This window comes from Pocillopora damicornis, chromosome 14 (genome assembly GCF_964200805.1).
Source record: "Pocillopora damicornis chromosome 14, jaPocDami1.2, whole genome shotgun sequence".
Classification (NCBI taxonomy): domain Eukaryota; kingdom Metazoa; phylum Cnidaria; class Anthozoa; order Scleractinia; family Pocilloporidae; genus Pocillopora; species Pocillopora damicornis.
In genome coordinates, this window is record NC_142683.1 from 7,002,636 (window position 1) to 7,021,938 (window position 19,303).

The following is a 19,303-nucleotide window of genomic DNA, read 5'->3' on the forward strand; positions in this document are numbered from 1 at the left end:
GTTTTCCTAACAGCCAACTTTTGAAAGTAAATGAAGCCACCAACCGGCCAAACCAATAAAACAAACAAAACAGAAGAAATTTTTTTTTTGCAGGTGGTAACTAAACAAAGAAGTGACAATCGGCCTGTAACGATTAACATGTGTTTGACCAGCAAAATCAAATTACCCTTGAGAAAAGGTCCCTGTGAACAATGAGAGATGTACAGGTGTTTAAAATTACATTTTTCTCAATAATTTTCCAGACAAGAATGAAAAAACAATTTGAATGAGCGGTAAATCTACGGTTTAATCACTCATTCTGAACGCAAAACTTGTGTCGATACCCTGAATGGGTAATCTCAACAAGTTTCCATCGAACAGGATTCACTTAAGTATTAGTTTCACGAAATCCATTACTTTCCAGTCATGACCATTGGTAGGACCTGCTTTTAATTTCAATGACGGTGACCAGAGGTCGAGTGGTTGTTTAAAAACAGTGAACTTGATAAATAAGTTTTCCATCGGGTATTTCTTCCATTGTTGTTATCAGAAAAGATATGTTCAGTTATTCACTTTAAACGACCTAAACTAAAGTTTAAGACTTTTCAAGCTTGGAGAAAGACACTGTACAATTCCATCTTGTCAGTTTTGGCTTAACTGGTACCAACTACGTCGAATACTGCGCAACAATAGCATTGGCGAAAGACAAATAGACAGTAGGGGTAAAAAAAGGATGAAGTTACTTAACAAAAAGCTGTATTTCTAAAAATGATCCTTTATTGGACACCAGATCCCTGTTCAAGCACTTCAACCAAAAAAATGAACTAAATAGTGTACTCTAAAATGGTTCATTTATTCTATTCTTTCATCCCGATGCTTCAGCCATTTTTCCTATCTTCAGATGAGAAGCTCAAGTTTTTAAATTTTCTGTTTGGCCCTCGCCAATCTACAGTTGCATTTTTACTAAGGCCTTTTCAGTAAACTTCACATGGCACTCACAATTTGACGGCCTACCTCGATTAAGGCATTATGAAATTAAATGTTTTCCTGGTCAGAGTGACTTAGGTGCTTAAACAAAAAAAACAAATTAAACAAAGTTACTTCTTGCATTGAACAAGCAACAACACCTGTTTTCCAACCCGTCGGTACTCCGCAATCTTTTGGAGACTAAAAAAACTTCAAACGCCAGTAAACCTTGAAAGCCGGCTGGGTTTTGAAACAGTTCATACTTTCTTAAGTTCTGAAAGAGTAACAATATCGTATACCAATGATTGAGAATTTCAAAAAACGCCGAATAAATTATAAATGATTCATAAACAAAACTAAGAAAAATAATGGAAAACCATGGCATCATAAACAATGAATGATTTGTTTTGAGTGACCTACTCACATACGGGTACTTGGTAGAGTTAATATTAGCTATTATGGAGAGTTTTCTCATAATCAAAGAACGTGGAATATACAACTTAGACAAAATAATAACAATACACAAAGGATGACAATAATCCAAAAGGGAACTCTTTTGGTTCAAGAAGACACACGGCAGACTAAGGGAATGCAATAACAGACCACACGGAAATGTTTTTAATCCTTACGCTTTCCAACTTACATCATAGCGTACTTCTCTAAGTGAAATAAAATGTACTTTATTATGTTACCAACACGAGTTAACAAATTGAACAGGTTTGACTGAAAACGTCTCTCGCTCGAGATGTAGGAGAAGTCGTGCGACTTGATTATTTTCGTCAGTGCAAACAGCGGGTGAAAGAAGGCTTTATTCACAGACTAATCTAGGATGCGAAATGTCTCTAAAGTGATTAACCTACAGACCCTTCGCCAGATCGACGCCCGGCCACTTATTTTTAAAACGCAAGGTCAACACGCCAATAATATCACATTCACAATAAAACTCTATAACCTTTAAATTTCTGGTTTGAAAATTCGATATTGCCGAGACCCTTAGTAAAGCTGAAACAAAAAACTCGTACACCAAATGGCGCAAAACATTTTGCGCCTTATCAGTGTAGCCGCCAAACAAACGTTGTTAAGCACGTGTCTCCTTTGGTGTCTAATACGGATAATACCGCGAGAATAGAATTAAATAGTTAGCTCGGAATTCAATATCGCTATTTATTGTGATCTATTTCAGATGCTCAGTTCCGGACTTAAAAGGTGGTGCTGTATATCATTGGTAAAATAACTTTACCTTCTTAAATTAAACCGGTTATATTGGCCCGAGGTATTATCGTAAAGAGATACTAAAGCAGATATCGAGCCCCCGAGATAAGCTGCATTTCTGAGGACATTTACAATCCGTAATTAGCACAAAGAAAAGATCATTGTAGGAAGAAGACAAAAGAAAAAGCGATGCAATCGTCTTGAGCTTATATGGACTTCCGTGGGTGGGAAATTTTGTTGATTAAACCGCACTTTGATATTTCTTTTGAAATCCTACCGTACAATTCCTAATTTAGATCGCTATTGTGGTGGAAGATATAATTTTTTTTTCAGTCTTGAAAGGATAAGCTACCATAGCCTCACGATTAAAGTGAATTAGCCATCTATACGTGCGTGTATAGGTTTACATTCTCTCGCCAAAGCAAATGACACATCAACAGGCATATTAAATAAACACTGTTGAAAGTAATCTTCTTGAAATTCTCTTCTATGTTTACCTGCGCCACGCTCTTAACATAGTTGAAATCCCTCAAGAGATTTGATGTGTAAGGGTTCAACTAATAGACCTCAGCTTATACCTAGCTGCTAATTAACGTATTACATGTCTTTGTCGAGGGCGTTTGGGCGGAGAAAGGTGGGGCTGTGGAATGGAAGTCAAAAATCAACTCAAGTGTACCTTGCAGTAAAGAAAAATTCCCAGGAAACCTTTAAACTTTAGAAAAAAAGAAAAAGGCCTAAATAAAGCTGACAATATTCTACCTTTTCCTATAACTAAAGACCACGAGTTGGAGTTATGGTTATTAATCAACAGTAGGTTTGGATATGAATGGGTTAAAAAGGTATGAGCGTAGAAGCTTTTAATCCTTTGAGTAGGAAAATGAAAAGATATGACGCCATTGAGTCGCGAAAAAAAATAAGAATGATCCTAGAAATACGTAAAAAATATGTTCATTAAACTTAACAGTTAACCATTTTAGCATAAGTAGCTTCTTCCACTAAGACTATAGGACTTCATTTTTGTATTTAGTTTTGCCTGGAACCAAATTAACCGGCAACAAGCATTAGTATTCGAGGTCTAAATTAAGCAAGTAATTAGCGTTTTGAGTTAAGTGACTCTTAATTCAGATGTTAATTTCAACTGGTTGTTATATTTTTTTTCGCAAAATTTGCTTAAAAGAGATGTTTACACCCAAGTGCAAAGCTTTGAAAGTTGTTTACGACACCAGCTTTACTGTTGCTATAAAAAACACCGCAGTTTATAGTAAGTCTGTCAACATATTTGCAACATCTCACCTCAAAATTGCGAATAAAAACATCTAGTTAGCGCGTGGCGCAATTATTTATTAGTTTTACGTTGGAAGAAACCATAAAAATTCATCCTGCATCCTAAATTAAAACGTTCATTACCAAAATACACTTGCATGATTACTAGTAAACACAAGCGTTATAAAAAAAAAAGTGTTAAATGAAGCCACCAGGAGAAAACAAGGGAATCTACGCCAATTAAATAATCTTAAAATGTTATTTTCCCACTGGTTTTGAAGAACTTTCTTTGGCTTCTGGAAATACAATAATTGGGTTGCGTTAACAATAAACTTATAGGTACGTACGTTTCCTTATTATCTCACGGCATTTTACTTTGGCCAGGCGACGTATGCCAGTTAAACTACTTTGCAAATCAGTGGGAAAACGCAAACGTTTTGTTGCAGTAATATTAAAGAACGCTCAGTAGATTAACTGTTAGCTATTGATAGAAGGCGGAGAGCGCCTCTTCATACAAGCAATTTCACCGCCGCTTACATAATGTTTCAAGGCTACCTTGTTTTCAAAGGTGATTTTAAAAGAAAAGAAAACACTTGTAAAATATAAAAAAAGGTAAAGGAGCGGCAAACACGGAGATTAGGATTGTATCAGGCAAAGAGTAGCTCAGCTGTCTCAGGCTTGAAAAGACAAGAGCTATTCATCTTTAAGAATATTGTTTATGATTACCTGCTGGTTCAAAAATATAAGCATAGTCTCAGCTCCTATCAACACTTTAACGAAAAACACCTGTAAAAACACTTTTCTTTAAACCTCGTACTTTAATAATTTAAAGAACCGTCACCAGAATTAATAATGTGTCCACTGCTAAGTCGATAATTCAACCTGTTCTCCTCTGCCTACGAGATAGAGTTACCAAGGGACCATAACTCAACTGCATGTGTAACCGGTGAAGTTCATTTACGCGCAATAGCCTAATTCGTTGTGTTCTTAAGAAATCTGTCGGACAATCACTTCCATAAGTTTTCTCATAAAATAACTTACGCAAGGATTTTTTTTTCTTTCGGAATTTTAAAATTAGAACCACAGGCTTTAATTAAAAGTGCAATGAATGCCCAAACGTTCATCGACTGCAGTTTCTTTCATTTTCTTTTCGGTGGTTCAAAAACTGACGAAAACTGATGCGTTGGTGAACTAATTTTCATTTCGTGTGCCTTCGTAAGTACAAAAGCGTACCATAAAGCAATATTCTCGATATCCTACACATACACCTTTGTGTTTATTTCCACGCCTCATAAGTAATTCAACTGCATGTGATAACCCGAAAATCTGATAACTCCATCAAAAGTCCAATTCCGGCTCTTCTCAAGAAGGTTTGAAACATCAAGATTCCACTGAATTAGTATACAGACGAAGTTAGCACTTTACCATAGAGATTCAACCTGCCAGCTGACCGTCTATGAACATATAAATCACATTGCCGACTAACAGTCAAAATTTCCCAATCAGGCATAACATTAAAAGCCTAAAATCTCACAAGTCACTTATGGAAACGGTGGAACTGATTTCTACGTTCCAACGGGAGGCATAGAGCTACTAAAACTATTCATTTGAATGATCGAACTCTTTCAAGAGTCTCTCAAAGACTATTTAATGCGTACACTGAAAGCGTCACTCAGATCAGTTCAATGAATTCCTCCTGCATCTGGATTTAACGTCAGATCGATACCCTTAACACAATCACGCTCAAGCGACTTACAACCAGGCCCGAGGTGTTCAAAGAGTGGATAACGCTATCCAACGGATAAATCACTATGCAGTGGATAACTGTTCAGAAAACGTACTGCGCTATCCACCGGATAGCAATTTATCCAGTGGATAGCGTCATCCAACCTTTGAACAACCGAGCCCAGGACATTAAACGCTGCAAAAGAGTGATACAATGAAAAAGAAAAAAAATGTTAAAGTGTAGCTGAGTACCATCATGGTAGAGATTATTTGTTCTTTTTATGAAAGAACCTGTACATCACAGTAACCAAACTTTCACATCAAGTCAATGACTCAATGCAAACTCCCCAAGTAATAAAATTCATGAAGAGAAATAAGAAAACATTCTTTTAAGTTCAGAAATATTAAAACTCTTCAAGAAACTTAATTCATCGTCACATTTGACGCTCACTAGGCACTAAACTACACGGGAAAGAAGTCATACGTCTTTTCCGATGGTGGCATTAAAAGGTTCTACCGAAACGCCACCTTATCTCCAACATCAGTCGTTTAAGTATATAAGCTCGATATCTTATATTCCTATCAATCCTCAAAGCTTAAGAAAAATTTCGTATACTTAGGTACGACACGTCATAGGATACACAGGACAAGAGAACAAAAGAGATCTATTGCGTGGACTGATCACGAGTACACCTTGAAAAAGAATCGAAGTGATGACACGTATCGAAATAACGCAAGTACAGGCAACTTGGGGTCGGTTACAGTTATAAGTTTACTCGACTCTCAGGTTGCTCGAGAAAAATGTCACCGAGATAAATACCATAGCACTTCATTCTCGATCCAAGCTATTTGTCCTATTGAAGGGCAATCAACATTCACTCCCGCCGAGAAATTTCAACCCAAAAATCAAATTCGTAGAGCATAAATTTAACGTATGTGTATGCCATCCAATAGAAAGATGATGAATACAAGGCATGCTACAGCAAATTTGCTTTTTAAAGCAGATGTTTAACAAGTTTTCGCCGCGTTTCATGGTCTATCACCTAATTCTGGGAAAGCTCTCCAGCAAACTTTGACCATAAGTACCATTTGAATTCACCTCAACAATAAACGGTGAAAATTTTTATTCAAATTCGAACGATCAAAATACACACGAAACGAGAGAGGTCAATTTCCGCTTTACAAAAGCACATCAAACCTTCCCTGAAAACCCCCGTCGGCAAACAAATAACTATTTTTCGTGGGGTTTCAAAGGAACAGGTGCAGATGCTAAGCATTACAGTGGAAATCTCAATCAGACAACAATTAAGACTAGATAGCCCAAATATAGGGTTTTCTATTGCTTTCAAACAAATACGCAAGCGGTGAAGTTTTAGCTTTTATTTATTTGACCAAATCCTACGGCACCAATAAGTAAGTTTTAAAGCAATCAAATAAAAGGAAAAAACTTCACTAACCAAGTTACCTTAAGTCTCAGTTTTACTCTTTTAATTAACATCCACTATTAATTTTCTCGTCGATAATTCTGGATTTCCATTAAAATAATCAATATAAGTGCATTTAACATTTCCAAGGCTCTAAATGAAATAGAACAAAGTTAATAATCTCTTTTTATCAGCGTGTAAGAAATTGCCCCCGGTTTTTCAAACGGTTTTTTTCGTAATCTAGTAATTTATCTTATCTACTAAGAGAACTCTGACGCCGCTAACGTTTCTTGTCCATTAATTTTTCCCTGCAGAAAATTTACAATTCAACACTTAATAGGACCGAATGTTCTAGCTTTGAGTGGAAACACAGCTGGTTACAGCAAGGACGACTTCTAGAGACAAAAGTTTTTTTCTTATTTTCCCATTTAAACTAGATTCAATAGTAAGTACCTCTCCGTAAATTTAAAGCCCAAATACATTCAAGTCATACTGGAAATCTTTTGTTCGTCGCAAACTGTGAATGAAATTAGAAAAAAAAAACCTCTTCACTATTTACTTCAAACACCAAGGTTCGCGCTATTATTCAAGGCAAATATACCGTGAAAAGATGTCACTTTCCAAAACAAAAAATAAAGATGTGTGCCCTGTCCATTCGCTCTCTAAAGTAAATTCAAATAAAACAATTTTGCACTCCGATGCAACAGCGACCCAATATATTGAGTCGAACGTTTACCATATTTACTGCGACAAAATCTCCGATTTTCCTTGATTCGTTTGATTATCATTACTCTGGCGACGTTTTGGTTCTATAAAGGCGGTAAAAAATCAAATAAAAATTTCGCACTCGTAATTGCTTTCCACAAATGTATAGCTATAGAACTTTGAAATGATCGAAATCGAAAGCACTTGTCTATATAGCTATGATTTCGAAAAACGCTTAATTGGTATGCTTCAGGCATTACGACTTCTAATCATAAGTGAAAATCAAAGCAATCTTAGTTTGACTTATTGCCTCTTCTTTGAGACGGTGTTTCAAACGTTTCTTTGGATCGTACTTGTGCACGATTTTTCAAGTAAGGGAAATATTGTTGCTTATACATGAAGGTCTCTATTTAGCGACAGCCTTTTTCGAAATTGATACCGATTGCATGTTAGTTTTTTTCAGAATGAAACGTATCCTTGACTGATCAATAAATGACATCCTTAACAATCGACCACTGACAGTTGTGTAACTGCACTATGTTTGAGACAGATAACTATACTTATCGACCGATACAGATCCCATACCTCGTATATGATAACAAAGTGTCATTTTAAGTTTCCACAAATGAATGAAACACTAAAGACGATGTCTTGAGAAATGTCAAACATATTTTGTCAACACACAGACGTGACGGCAAAGGAAAACCCACAGAACACGACCATATGTTTTCCCACAAAAACGGTACTCTTTAACAAGGTTGACAAGAATAAAGTACCCTTCATTAGAGATTCTTTCTTTCAGAGTGGTAGGCAAGTGGTATATCAAAGCAACATTCAGAACTGCATGCTTCAGGCATAACCTACCATCCTTTAGAAGGTCAAGTAGTGGCAAATACCATCGAGTTTCGCTGCCAAGTGAAATCGAGCCCGAGTTTTTATTACACAGTTCATGCTTTGTTTCTCGATAGGCGTCTTCATGAAGATCTTAAACCCTTACTGAAACAGCAACATAACGCGGTAGGCAAAATATCTCCTTCATTTAACGCTTTTTTTATTTAACTATTCTGATCTAATTCCTATTCAAGCCTAGTACATGTGGGGCGTTTTATCTGCTACTCTGTGATTATTACGATGAGATAGGGAAAAGCAAAGATATTAAGTTTTGACTGATTCTTATCATCGATTGCAAGTGATGGAATTAATGGTATTACTCAAATGAAAAATAATAGAGAACACAACGAAGACTGTCGGCAAAAAATTCGCAGTTTCAAGATTTGATTTTAGTAACTCCCTTTTTTCGGAGTGGCATCATCACACTTGAAAACCCAGTTTTATTTATCATTCACCTTTGGGCTAGGTCTATGAGGATAGAAAATCGATGCTGAGACAGTTTTAAGTTTACGTTCTAAAGTGGGCCACCAGCGCTAATTGATTCCAAAAAAGTACATCGTTTTATGGAGCCGTCAGCTTGTTTTCCTTTCACTGGGAAAAATTAAAAGGTTCGACGTTTAGTTTGCCCTGCTATGCATTAATTCATCGTGCCAGTTATATACTGTCTTTAATGCATGAATGGGTAGTTTTTATAGGAAGAAAATCTTCCAGGTTTATAGGAAGAATATAAAAGGAGTTCCCGAAAAAAAATTAAAGGAAACGATGTGACGGCATATAATGTCTTCCACTGATTGCCGGTGACCACATGAGACAAACAAAAGGCAGAAGTGAAAGATCTATTACAGCTCACAACATTTCCACTTTCATCTGCTGGCTTTGAAATTCCCAGACCGAGATCTATAAGGAACATATATCCACTAAGAAGCTCAAGGATTAAACTGAAATCTGTCGAGGGCCTTGTATCCATGGTTTAGTCCTAGACAAGAACCGCTTTCTACTCAGTGAACTCAGCGCTACTACCGAGCTCATTGGTGCTCATGCAGTTACTTGGTATGAACTGATCGTACAGCCATCAATAGATTATCACGGATACCTTTACTGTCAGCCAGGATTATCAAGGTCTGGATCCCTCGGTTAACTACTTTATTTTCACTAATATGATCTCGCCCAACCAAGACAATAGCGTACTGTTCAAGGAATTTCGAGGCCCTAGACATTCCTTTCGTACAAAGGGGGTAAGTTTCTAGAGAAACTGTGGTGCTGCATCAGTGGAATAGTATAACAAAAGCTCTGACAAAGGGCGGACTCTCGAAACGTCAGCCTAAACTCTTTATGGAGGCCAATTTACGTTTTCAACCCACTTGAAAACACTAAATTACCCCGTTATTCCTTTCGTACAGTTTAGACAATGAAAACAACTAGATTATTCCTCGAATATCCTTGTATCTCCAGTGGATTAATATTGTGTTAGTGTTGTAGAAAATGGTATTGGCGCATTTACAATCCGAGAGACGCTTAGCTATTAAGAAAGTAGTCTAAACTGATGAAATCAGCTGATGTTCAGGAAAAGGAGAACTCTAACTATTCAATCTCAATCCTCTTTCAATAAGCACATACTAACCGATCCTAAATCGAGATTGTTCTAGTCTGTGTGCCTTTGATACTTAGCGGAAACTTCGAGTGAGGGAAATAACTTGGAATTGAGGCAACATTGAAAGTGAGAACCTCCTAAAGTGAAAAAGCCGGTATAGGGTAATAACGCTGATCAACATTCAAGCAAGATGTAGCCATAATTTTATTTTCAGATTTCATTGCTAACAATACGGCTTTCAGAATCACTAGGTGTGTTTGTGTTTCTCAGTGGAAAGATTCAGTCGTCGTCATTAGTTTTTATCTCGGAGTTGCAATTGTAATTTTGAACAAATGTCGAGCAGAATCATTTTACCTCCAACAACACATCCCTTCATATCCACGAACAGAACACTGTCTGCGAGTCGCAAATGAAAATTGGAACGTAATTTACACCATCTCATGAAGATGTAATTAAGGGTATCACTTTGTTTCCTGTCTCGAATGGGAAATTAAAGAGGAGGACACTGTTTGAACAATGAACTTAAACCGCAAAACCATCCTTCTTTAATCAAATTGCCCCATACCTCACCTCAACTAAGGCACAGGTTCATTCTATTTCAGACATTACTGAAGTTTTTTGTCCTTTTCTAAGGCACTTTATTTTAAAACAATAAGCGTCCCAATTCATCATTCCAAGACTCTTTCATACGCTGTTTACTTTACTGGTACTGATGAGTAATGCCAGCTGGTATCCTTCTCGCCATTCCAGGAACGTTAAACACCAAAACACGCACTCGAAAAATAGGTATCGTAAATACTTTCTTGTACTGTATCACCAGAAATAAGTTAGACAAAAAGATTTGCTATCAGAATCTGTTCCCAAGTAGGTCATTACAAAGAATGATCCCTCTAGTGTACAGCCAAGGCTATTATTTGTTATTTGCTGGCCATGTGCTACAAATACTAATTTAAAACGTGTTCAAGCAAACCGAAAATGTTTTACTCTGTACCTGTTGTTCTTAGCAGAGCACGTGCATGTGTTTCTTTTTTTTTTGGGAGGGGGGGATCGGAGCATTCGAATTTAAATTGAAAATTTGCTCGTAATTTTTAATTCTGGCTGTTGTTTTTCTTCTTTTGCAGGTGCAAAGACTTCTGGTGATGAATTTTCCTTGATAACATTCGTGGATCTATGCTTTTCGAGAACTATACTAATATAATAGCGACTTTATAACTAGGGACTGTATATTTCAGAGCATCTGCACGTCTAACATTAGTTGCAAAGTACTTCAAAGAAAAAGTGGATTACACAACCACAATAATCTGAAATTATCTATTTGCGTCTTAGAGACTAAGCTGTTAACGCATTGTGCTATAGAAGCATGATAAGGTTCCTCACCGCGCAACAAAGGTTTCAGGTAGTCACTACTTCATCAGTTTCCTCAACGCCAGTTAAGCGTAGTAAAAGTATTATTATCAATTCTACAAGTTCTAGAAATATCGTGAAGTCTTTATAGTTCTCATCGACATTCCACAGTAAGTGCAGGTATTTACTATTTATCAGAACAAATATTTCGTCCCCGTCGTGGTTTCTGCTTTTCAGGACGGGGTTTGAGGGCCCGTACGATCGTCGCATGCAGAAGCGATGTTCATGTGACGCAGTTATAAATCTATGTAGAACAAATTAATGGTTTTATGTTTTAAAATAACAAATCCATTTTATTTCTTTCAACAAGTTCGCAGGTTCAAATGGGATTCAAACAACTGAAAAGAGAGATTACTATCAGTTTTTCAAACAGTGTTTACTCATTCCTCATGGAAGGAATTGAACCTTTGTTAATATTCCATTTATTACTTCAAGTAATTACAATCAACCTTACCTTAGAACATATTTAACTATTACCGATTTTAAGTGCGTGTCAAACTGTGTCAGTTGTGACCCGACATACGCACTTAAATTTGTTTTACATTTCACAACCCTATTGGATATTAAAAGGGCTTTAAATTTCCGCCGGACAAATAAATCTGTAAATCACTTCCATTTCTGTTCAGATTATTAGTGTTGCTCACTTAAAAAGACAGATTGATTTCTCAAGATAGGATACAGATAGGCCAGACCTTCATCAACGCCAGACAATTTCAAAAATTTTCTCTGGCTGATTTCTGATGCTTTTATCACTTCTTATTTTTTTTCTTTTCAATTCACCATTTACAGAACGCACGCAAGCTTGAATACTAACGCCGCATTAAAGAACTGCTAATTGCAATGAAAAAAATCGACAATATAAAGAACCGAAACAATATCTGAAGCAAAAGCTAACTGAAAATTTCACCTATTAAGTAACAGCTTTTCTTGTTTGCTTTCGGTATCTTACTTCGCGATAACATCGATATAAGACCTGGTCTTGCCCTGAATTGAATACGATATGTGACGGACGGTAATTACTGAGATTTCAGCCAAATGCGTCGCATCTGTTGTGCGACGGTGAAATAGAACTCAGTATGCAAATGTTGCGTGAGGATGGCTATAAAACACCTCTACAATGAAGGCTGAAGGCAATTTTTAAAATTCATTATAGCCACTGCCCAAATCTGAAATGGTGCGAATTTCCGAAAATAAAATTGTTTATTTCTAATATTTAAAGCGCTTTATGTACATACCGGTTTTATTTGGTTTCGGATGTATTACTGTAAATTCCTCTTTTCCGGCGCTTTTAGGTGTCATAAAAGCTTTCAGAAAGCGATAATCTAATGATACGACAGACCATCAAATCACGAGGCGAGACATTTTCATACCCTTGACTTGAGACGATTAAAAAAGGAAAACATCGTGCAAAGTTTGTCATAGTTCACTGGGTTTATTTGTACGATTTATTTAGCAGAAGAAGAGAGGGAATTTGTAGGATTTGAACATCGATAACCTACAGATAGCTTCTTGCGTTATCAGGGGCTGTTTGGCAAATATTTGCACGTGACTGACAGATCGCCGATAAGCTTACTTAAAGTGCTTTTTTAATAAAGCCTATGTCGAGAATGTGTCAGCATTCTTTGGAGTTATTGAGCTCAACCGCACCTGACCAAATCTAACCCGATATTTTTCCCAGCGTTGATAGCATATCTTTGTCAATGAAACCTTCACTTGGTTGTTATCTCTTAAATGAACCTTTGAAGCGAGATTTAAAACATCTGCTAAGTGCTCTTATCCGTAAACTACGTTTCCAAGTATATAATCGAGAAAATAGCTTTCTTTCGATCTGAAGAGACAGACTAAACGCACACTATGCTAAAAGAAACTTCACTAAACTTGTCCTACGATGCGTGAAACCTTTCGCCATCAATAGGTATAATTATGACCACTGGGTCTAGTTTGGACCCCCACAACTGAACGTTTTCGAGATGGCCACTATGTTTACAGTTGAGGTGTATTACACAGAGACATTATGGTAATTAACTATTGTTGGGTGGCACTCATTAAGAGTGTATTTGACCTGAGTTTGACATCTTTCATCGATAAGAACCCTCACCTCTGTGTAACGCAAAACGGTATTCTCATCCTTTGAAAGCAGTGTTTGGACGCAATTTGTAGCGAAGAAGAATAGAAATAGTAAGCAATTAACGCGCCTTTCATAAACCCTAGGGCAAAGTGCTAATCGTTATGACACGCTGTCACTTTCAGGCTGTTTTTACAAAAAGGATCTATTAGCGAGTTTCTTTTTCTTCAACTTCTTTTTTTCAAATGCTAATCGTGCAGTCGAAAAGAGTTCGAAAAGACAACGAGTAAGTAAGGAAGACTGTCAATGGATATGAACAAAGGATTTTCCATTTAAGTAAAGCTGCAACAGCTGAATAAGGCATGACACTAACGCTAAACAGCTCACTTAGCGCCAGTTGAAATAAGAAGAAAAAAAAAAGCTAACAACCACAGGCAAAAACCCCTAAAGTAATATCCAGTAAACTGATGCGTATTATTGTTGGGTATATTACAAGAGGACAGTAAATGCTCATTGTATCAGAACAACTTTACTATATTCATTTTTCACTCCTTCTATTTAAACTAATAATAGCGACTTAAGAAGATCGCACAATCAAAACATAGAGATGTCAGCCGTAACGTGTTGAATTTTTTTCATTCTCCACATGAAGACAAACAGGGCAGCCCTGTATGAAGATATCTTATGTTACAAGTTCTGCGCCCTTTGCAGATTATATTTATACATTTAAACATTTACAACGTTATATCTCTGTACAACAATTCAAAATTTGACAATAAACTTAGAGTAGCTTTTTTTTCGAAGGGCCCTTCTAGTTTTCCTTGCTTTTGTCCATTTTCTGAGAGAGAACAAGGCTCTGCGCTTTAGTCTCCTGACTTCAAATAGTCGATATTAAATAATCGTCATCCATAGCATCAATTTTATTTTCTAAATAATCTCTCTCTGCTTCTTTCTTTAATTGTTCGAAAGCGTTGATTTCTACATTTTTCCTGAGGATCACTCGCCTTTGCGTAGATCGTCTGTTGATTTTGAAATCGGTGAATTTTTTAGCCCGCGAAAGTCTTCCATCGCTTTTCCCTCAGGGGAAAAACTGCCTTTGCATTGTGAGATGTGTTGACCCTGTTGTTGGTTCATTCTGCGGAGGAAAATAATAAAATAAATCGTTAACGATTATCGGAAAACCAAAAGGATTAGATTGCTTTCACTGAGAAGAAAATTGAAAGAAATCAAAGGATAATTCGAATTATTATAGGATCGCTGCAGGCAGTATACATCTGTGATTTGGCTGTTGCCCGTTTGAATAGGCTCTGAAATCCAAAAGAAACAAACGCATCTTGCTCAGTTGCTCGATTAGCGGACTTTTCCAGGCGTTCCAGTTGTTTAGAAAGCAAAACGAGACATGTGGTAAGCAATAAAAATAATTCATCACAGTTTGATTGCACTTCACTGGTGGCTTGCAGGTTTTCACAACGCGGATGGGGTAAAACAAAAGAAATTTTTCTCACGCCAAGCTAAATAAAAGTTACTTTTCTTATGAACGAGAGAAAAAGTTGGCGAAAAGTAACTCCGTATACGGCCTCATAATCTTGAATATTGAATTTCTACAATCAGGAGAAGAAACCAAAGAGCGGACCAGATGAAATTTTAGTTAGATCGAAAGTAGACGGTGTCAAAAAAGAAAGACACCGACACACTTTCAGAAAAGCTATCCTTTGCGGAACTTTAATCAAGCGATAGAGCAACCTGATTGAAACGGTATTCTTTTTTTTTCAAAGAATCACTTCGTTAATAAATAACCACAACCGATTTCATAAAGCCACTAATGAACAAAGGAACTCGCGTCGAGAAAACAGTGTTCGCAAGAAGTGAAGGTTTCCAAAACAACGCAAAATTATTCTTATTGTTACAATAAATAAAATTCCGTTCGGATAGTAGAATGAAATTGTGAAAGGAGAGTCCACTAACATTACAGATATTTCATGTTATACTAGCAATCACACTATCGGGTGGAACAGAAATCGGCTTTTTGTTTACCATAATCAGTCATTTTCGATAAAGTGAATTTAGGAAAAGCAAGATTGTTGAATCTCCGCCTCAGAGAAAAAAGCAGATTGATATCTTTCTTTTTGGTATTGGGGAACAGTTTCACAACAAATCTGCAAACATGAGAAAACGCTAGGAAAAAAAATATTTTAAAAAGTCTAGGTGGTATAATTCTAACTCTAAGATCGAAGTACTCTGAAGCTATACTGTAGAGTTGCACCCTGCACTGGAACATCCATCTTAGCTTAGCAAGTAGTAATTATGGCCAAGTTTTGTCAATCAACTGAACTGAGGCCATTATCTCGGCACACTTTTCACTTGTTAAGTTTTCAAACTTGGGCCTCAAAGGCCTAATGGCTTTAATGATACTTATCACTGTTCAGGCACTCAATTTGCCAATTCGGAACTCCTAAACTAGGTGTGAATGATTTTAATTTGCGTTCAACAAAGATTTCGCGATTTTCATAACACAAGACAAGAACAGCACGCTTCCGTGGAAAATAACCAGATGATCTATTTGTTAAAAACCAACTGCCAACATGGCTTCCCACCGGATTTACATTGTGCTTATGAAAGTGTTAAGACGCTGGTTTGCCACCAAACTAGCAAGTTGTAAATAAAAGAGAAAACAGCGACCAGTTTGTAAACATGAGTGCTGCTGTAATACACCTTGATAGACACTGATCTGCAGGGAGGGGAAGAATTTTCGATTCTTGTATCAATAAAACGTTCAAATGAATACTTCATTAATTCTCAAAGTAGTTCTACTATACGATTTGGAGATTACTGTAACATTAAATTCATTTAAATTTATTCGCATGGTGAACCCACAAAGGCAAACCGGTAAAAAACGAAACGTTTCCATTCGGAGCCAAATCTTACAAAAAGAACAGAAAAAAAAACATTATCCTTCAAAATGTTAAGGAATGTCTAGAAATAGGAAGTAATGTTTTTCTATTCTCGCTTTCTGTTTACAGATAATATTAGGATTTAGAAGGCAACGTTTTAAATACCGCACAATCCGCCCCGTCTACTTCGGGCAAATGAGTTTAATTAATATTTTAAGCTTTCACGTCATTTAGCTTTAAGTTTGCTTGCTAAATGCGAAACCTTGTTATCGCCTTTTCACGTTGTAAAAGTTGATCAAAGTGTGAGAGCCTCCCACTTCACACATAATATCACTGTTTGAACGCTAAATAGATTACTTTCTCCCTTTCACCTTTCTCTTATTTCTAGACTCTTCTCATTTTCTTTCCTTATTCTTCTTGATTCCCTTTTAAGAACTTTCTTGCATCTTTCGTCGTGGACGATTAAAAACAATTTCAGAAAGATAGAATTACAATTTTTGACGAGCCACGAGCAATGTGCCCGCGCGTGAATGGAAGAGAAAATCCAATCCATTTGCTGTCCTAATGCCCCAAAATAGTTATTAGATGAAAATACGGTAAACAAATAACTAAATACAGCTCATAATCCTTGCTAAGTACCTAAGAAAATTATCAAATATTCCTTGCGAAAACAAATGACAGTAGAGTGGAATTTAAGAGATGCTACACAATTCCGGAAGATCTCAGGGGAAACGGTATCTCAATCAATTTCCTTCAATAGACGAGTGTATATAGCACGGTGATGATATGGATGAAAACCATGTGTACAATTTATGACTGATATACTCGCGTTATTGTACACACATTTTTCTGGCGCCAAGTCTACTGAGAACAAAGCGATGGATACTAACTCCCGTTTAAAGAAGTAGGCTTTGGAATAAAAGAAAACAAATGCGATTCTTTGAAACAAATAGCGATAGCTGTTCCGATCTTCTGACCACATGCCTCAATAAGATATACACACTGACACCGAGACTGACTATCAATGGTCTTATCCATGTGGTGTAAGTTTCAGGATTAAACGTCGTTCTAGCCCATCTGTTTCGCTGCAAACCGCCTAAACCAATTTAAATAAAGTGTGGAGCTTTCTGTGTCACAGAACTAGCCGGGAATCCCTAATAAATATTAGCAACGGATGCATTTTACACCATTTAATTTTATCCCTATTGCCCGCTTCCGTATCAAACGAGCTGAGCTGAGCCGCGATTTGAGCTTTTGGTGGCGAAAAGAGAATTCTCGTTGAGAGGATTTTCGAGTTTATGTTTGCGTACTACGGAAAAATCAACAAACGACACAGGTCGCAGACACCGCACACAAGAAAATCTGTTAAGCGACATCTTCGCAAAGTTTAAGAATAAAATTTCAATACCTGTTTTTAGCTGCTGCGGCTCGATCTCTTTGCCTTCTGTTTTTAAACCAGTTGCCAACTTGTGTCGGTGTGAGACCGGTTGCTTGCGCTAGTTCGCGCTTCTTCGTTGGATTCGGGTAAGGATCCTGAAGATACCACTCACGAAGCAAGCTTCTTGTCCTTTCTTTGAAACAATGCGTTTTCTGCTCTCCGTCCCAAATTGTCCTAGGAAGAGGAAACTTCTTGCGAACGCGGTACTTGTCGACAGGTCCTAACGGTCTCCCTCGAAGCCTCTCAGCCTCTTGATAATGAGCTTCTAGCCACATCGCTTGCAATTTGGCATGCGAATCCTTGCCGAAGCGATGAGTTTCCAATATGTGGTATAAGTCACGGAAATTACCCATGTGAAATGCCACTATGGACCGCGCTCGGAGCACGCTTTCGTGTTTACTCAAGGCTTCTAACGTTCCGGGGGCCACTGGCAAGGACCACAAAAATCTGGCCAACCGCTCGATGTCACCGCTTTCTTCCAGAGTTTCGCATACTTGTGCGATCTGTTGAGGCGTGAAGCTCAGGGCTGGAAGCGGGGCAAACATCACGCTGACTGCTTACGGATTCTCCTACTTGGTCTCCGACTATTAAGGCTAAATGCAGGGGTGTGGTAACGTCTCTGCAAAGTGTCAGTATTTATCAAGAGGGTTAGAAACATGGGGTATATTATCGCTAAGATCGAGTATTACGTTTGTTAAACTCTTGCGACCTGATTGGCGTGCAAAGCTCTAATTACAAGGCTGTTATGGCAACGGTGTCAATCACCTCTGCAAGGTGTTATTAACTCAGTCTAAACAAATGTTCAGGGCAGATGGGACAGAAAATAAAGATATCGCGTAACGGCACTTCAGGTTTTACAGCTCAAAGTGTGAAAACAACCACGAAGAAATCTTCCCTCGAAGCCAAACTTATGAATATGCACCGCCAAAAATTATTTGAAGTGGGCGCTAAGAACGCAGCTCTCGATCGATCTTTCTTTGAATGCTCCCGTTATCGTTTTCACTGACAGATGCAAGGCAGAAAATCACATATCGCCGTATAAAAGCTTTACCGGGGGATGTCTTCAATGCGATTTATCCCACACTGTTAGACGAACAGAGATTCCCGAGCAGATAACACCAGAATATTTCCTCAGCGCGACAAAAAATAACAATACTCATCACCTTCAATAGTTGATATAATCAAAAGTTAAACAATGTAAGAGGCATGCAAGGTTGTCTCCGATTGAAATTTAAACGCCATGAGCCCTGAGTGACATGATCGTTTATCTAGCGTATTGAGTTCGATGGATTATAGCCCAAGATCGTGCGAACAATACGTAAAATGGCACGCCTCCACATATGAATTTCCCATTATTCCTTGTCTTTCCGGACAAGTCGATTTAGCTTTAATTCGTGATCTGCACGCTGTGCCTGGACGGTATTTCGGCTCTAAATGTCTTTCTGTTTTCCCGCGAGCCATGTTCTTACTAATTGAGTGAGTCCTAATTGCTTTTTCCCCAGCACACACACATCGAGAAAATAAGGTTATGTATAAAACGTGAGACCCTGGCGCGACAATGAACGATTGTTATGAAAACTCATTTTTTTTCTTTATTTCGGTGACTTTGTACAGCTTCAAAAACATGGCATTTCTCAATCAGCAAAGACATAATGACTAAATCTGGCGTCTAGTTGGATCCAGTAATTATTTTCGTGTGAAAAAATATATAGTATTGATATCGAAGCTTATCTTTAAGTCATGTTTATA

The 19,303-nt window shown here is 37.4% G+C and overlaps 1 protein-coding gene and 1 long non-coding RNA gene across 8 annotated transcripts in view; one reads left to right on the forward strand and one right to left on the reverse strand.

The window, feature by feature from the left end:
• The first annotated feature begins 7,982 nt into the window (after window positions 1-7,982).
• LOC113671078 (uncharacterized) lies at window positions 7,983-11,775 on the forward strand. Of its 2 annotated transcripts, none has more exons than XR_003446225.2 (3): window positions 7,983-8,291; window positions 9,055-9,400; window positions 10,878-11,775. It is a non-coding gene; the product is annotated as an uncharacterized LOC113671078 (long non-coding RNA). The 2 variants fall into 2 exon arrangements; XR_003446224.2 differs by having other exon boundaries at window positions 8,154-8,291; window positions 8,877-9,400.
• A 1,963-nt stretch (window positions 11,776-13,738) lies between these two features.
• The window catches only part of LOC113671076 (homeobox protein SIX6), a 29,062-nt gene continuing 23,497 nt past the window's right edge, over window positions 13,739-19,303 (reverse strand). For all 6 annotated transcript variants that reach the window (XM_027187293.2, XM_027187295.2, XM_027187292.2 and 3 more), the window contains 2 exons: window positions 17,525-18,173; window positions 13,739-14,360 (listed from right to left, as the gene is read on the reverse strand). In XM_027187293.2, the coding sequence (XP_027043094.1) occupies window positions 14,222-14,360; window positions 17,525-18,099 (714 nt within the window). In that variant the 5' untranslated portion in view covers window positions 18,100-18,173 and the 3' untranslated portion in view covers window positions 13,739-14,221. The remainder of the gene's footprint in view (window positions 14,361-17,524; window positions 18,174-19,303) is intronic.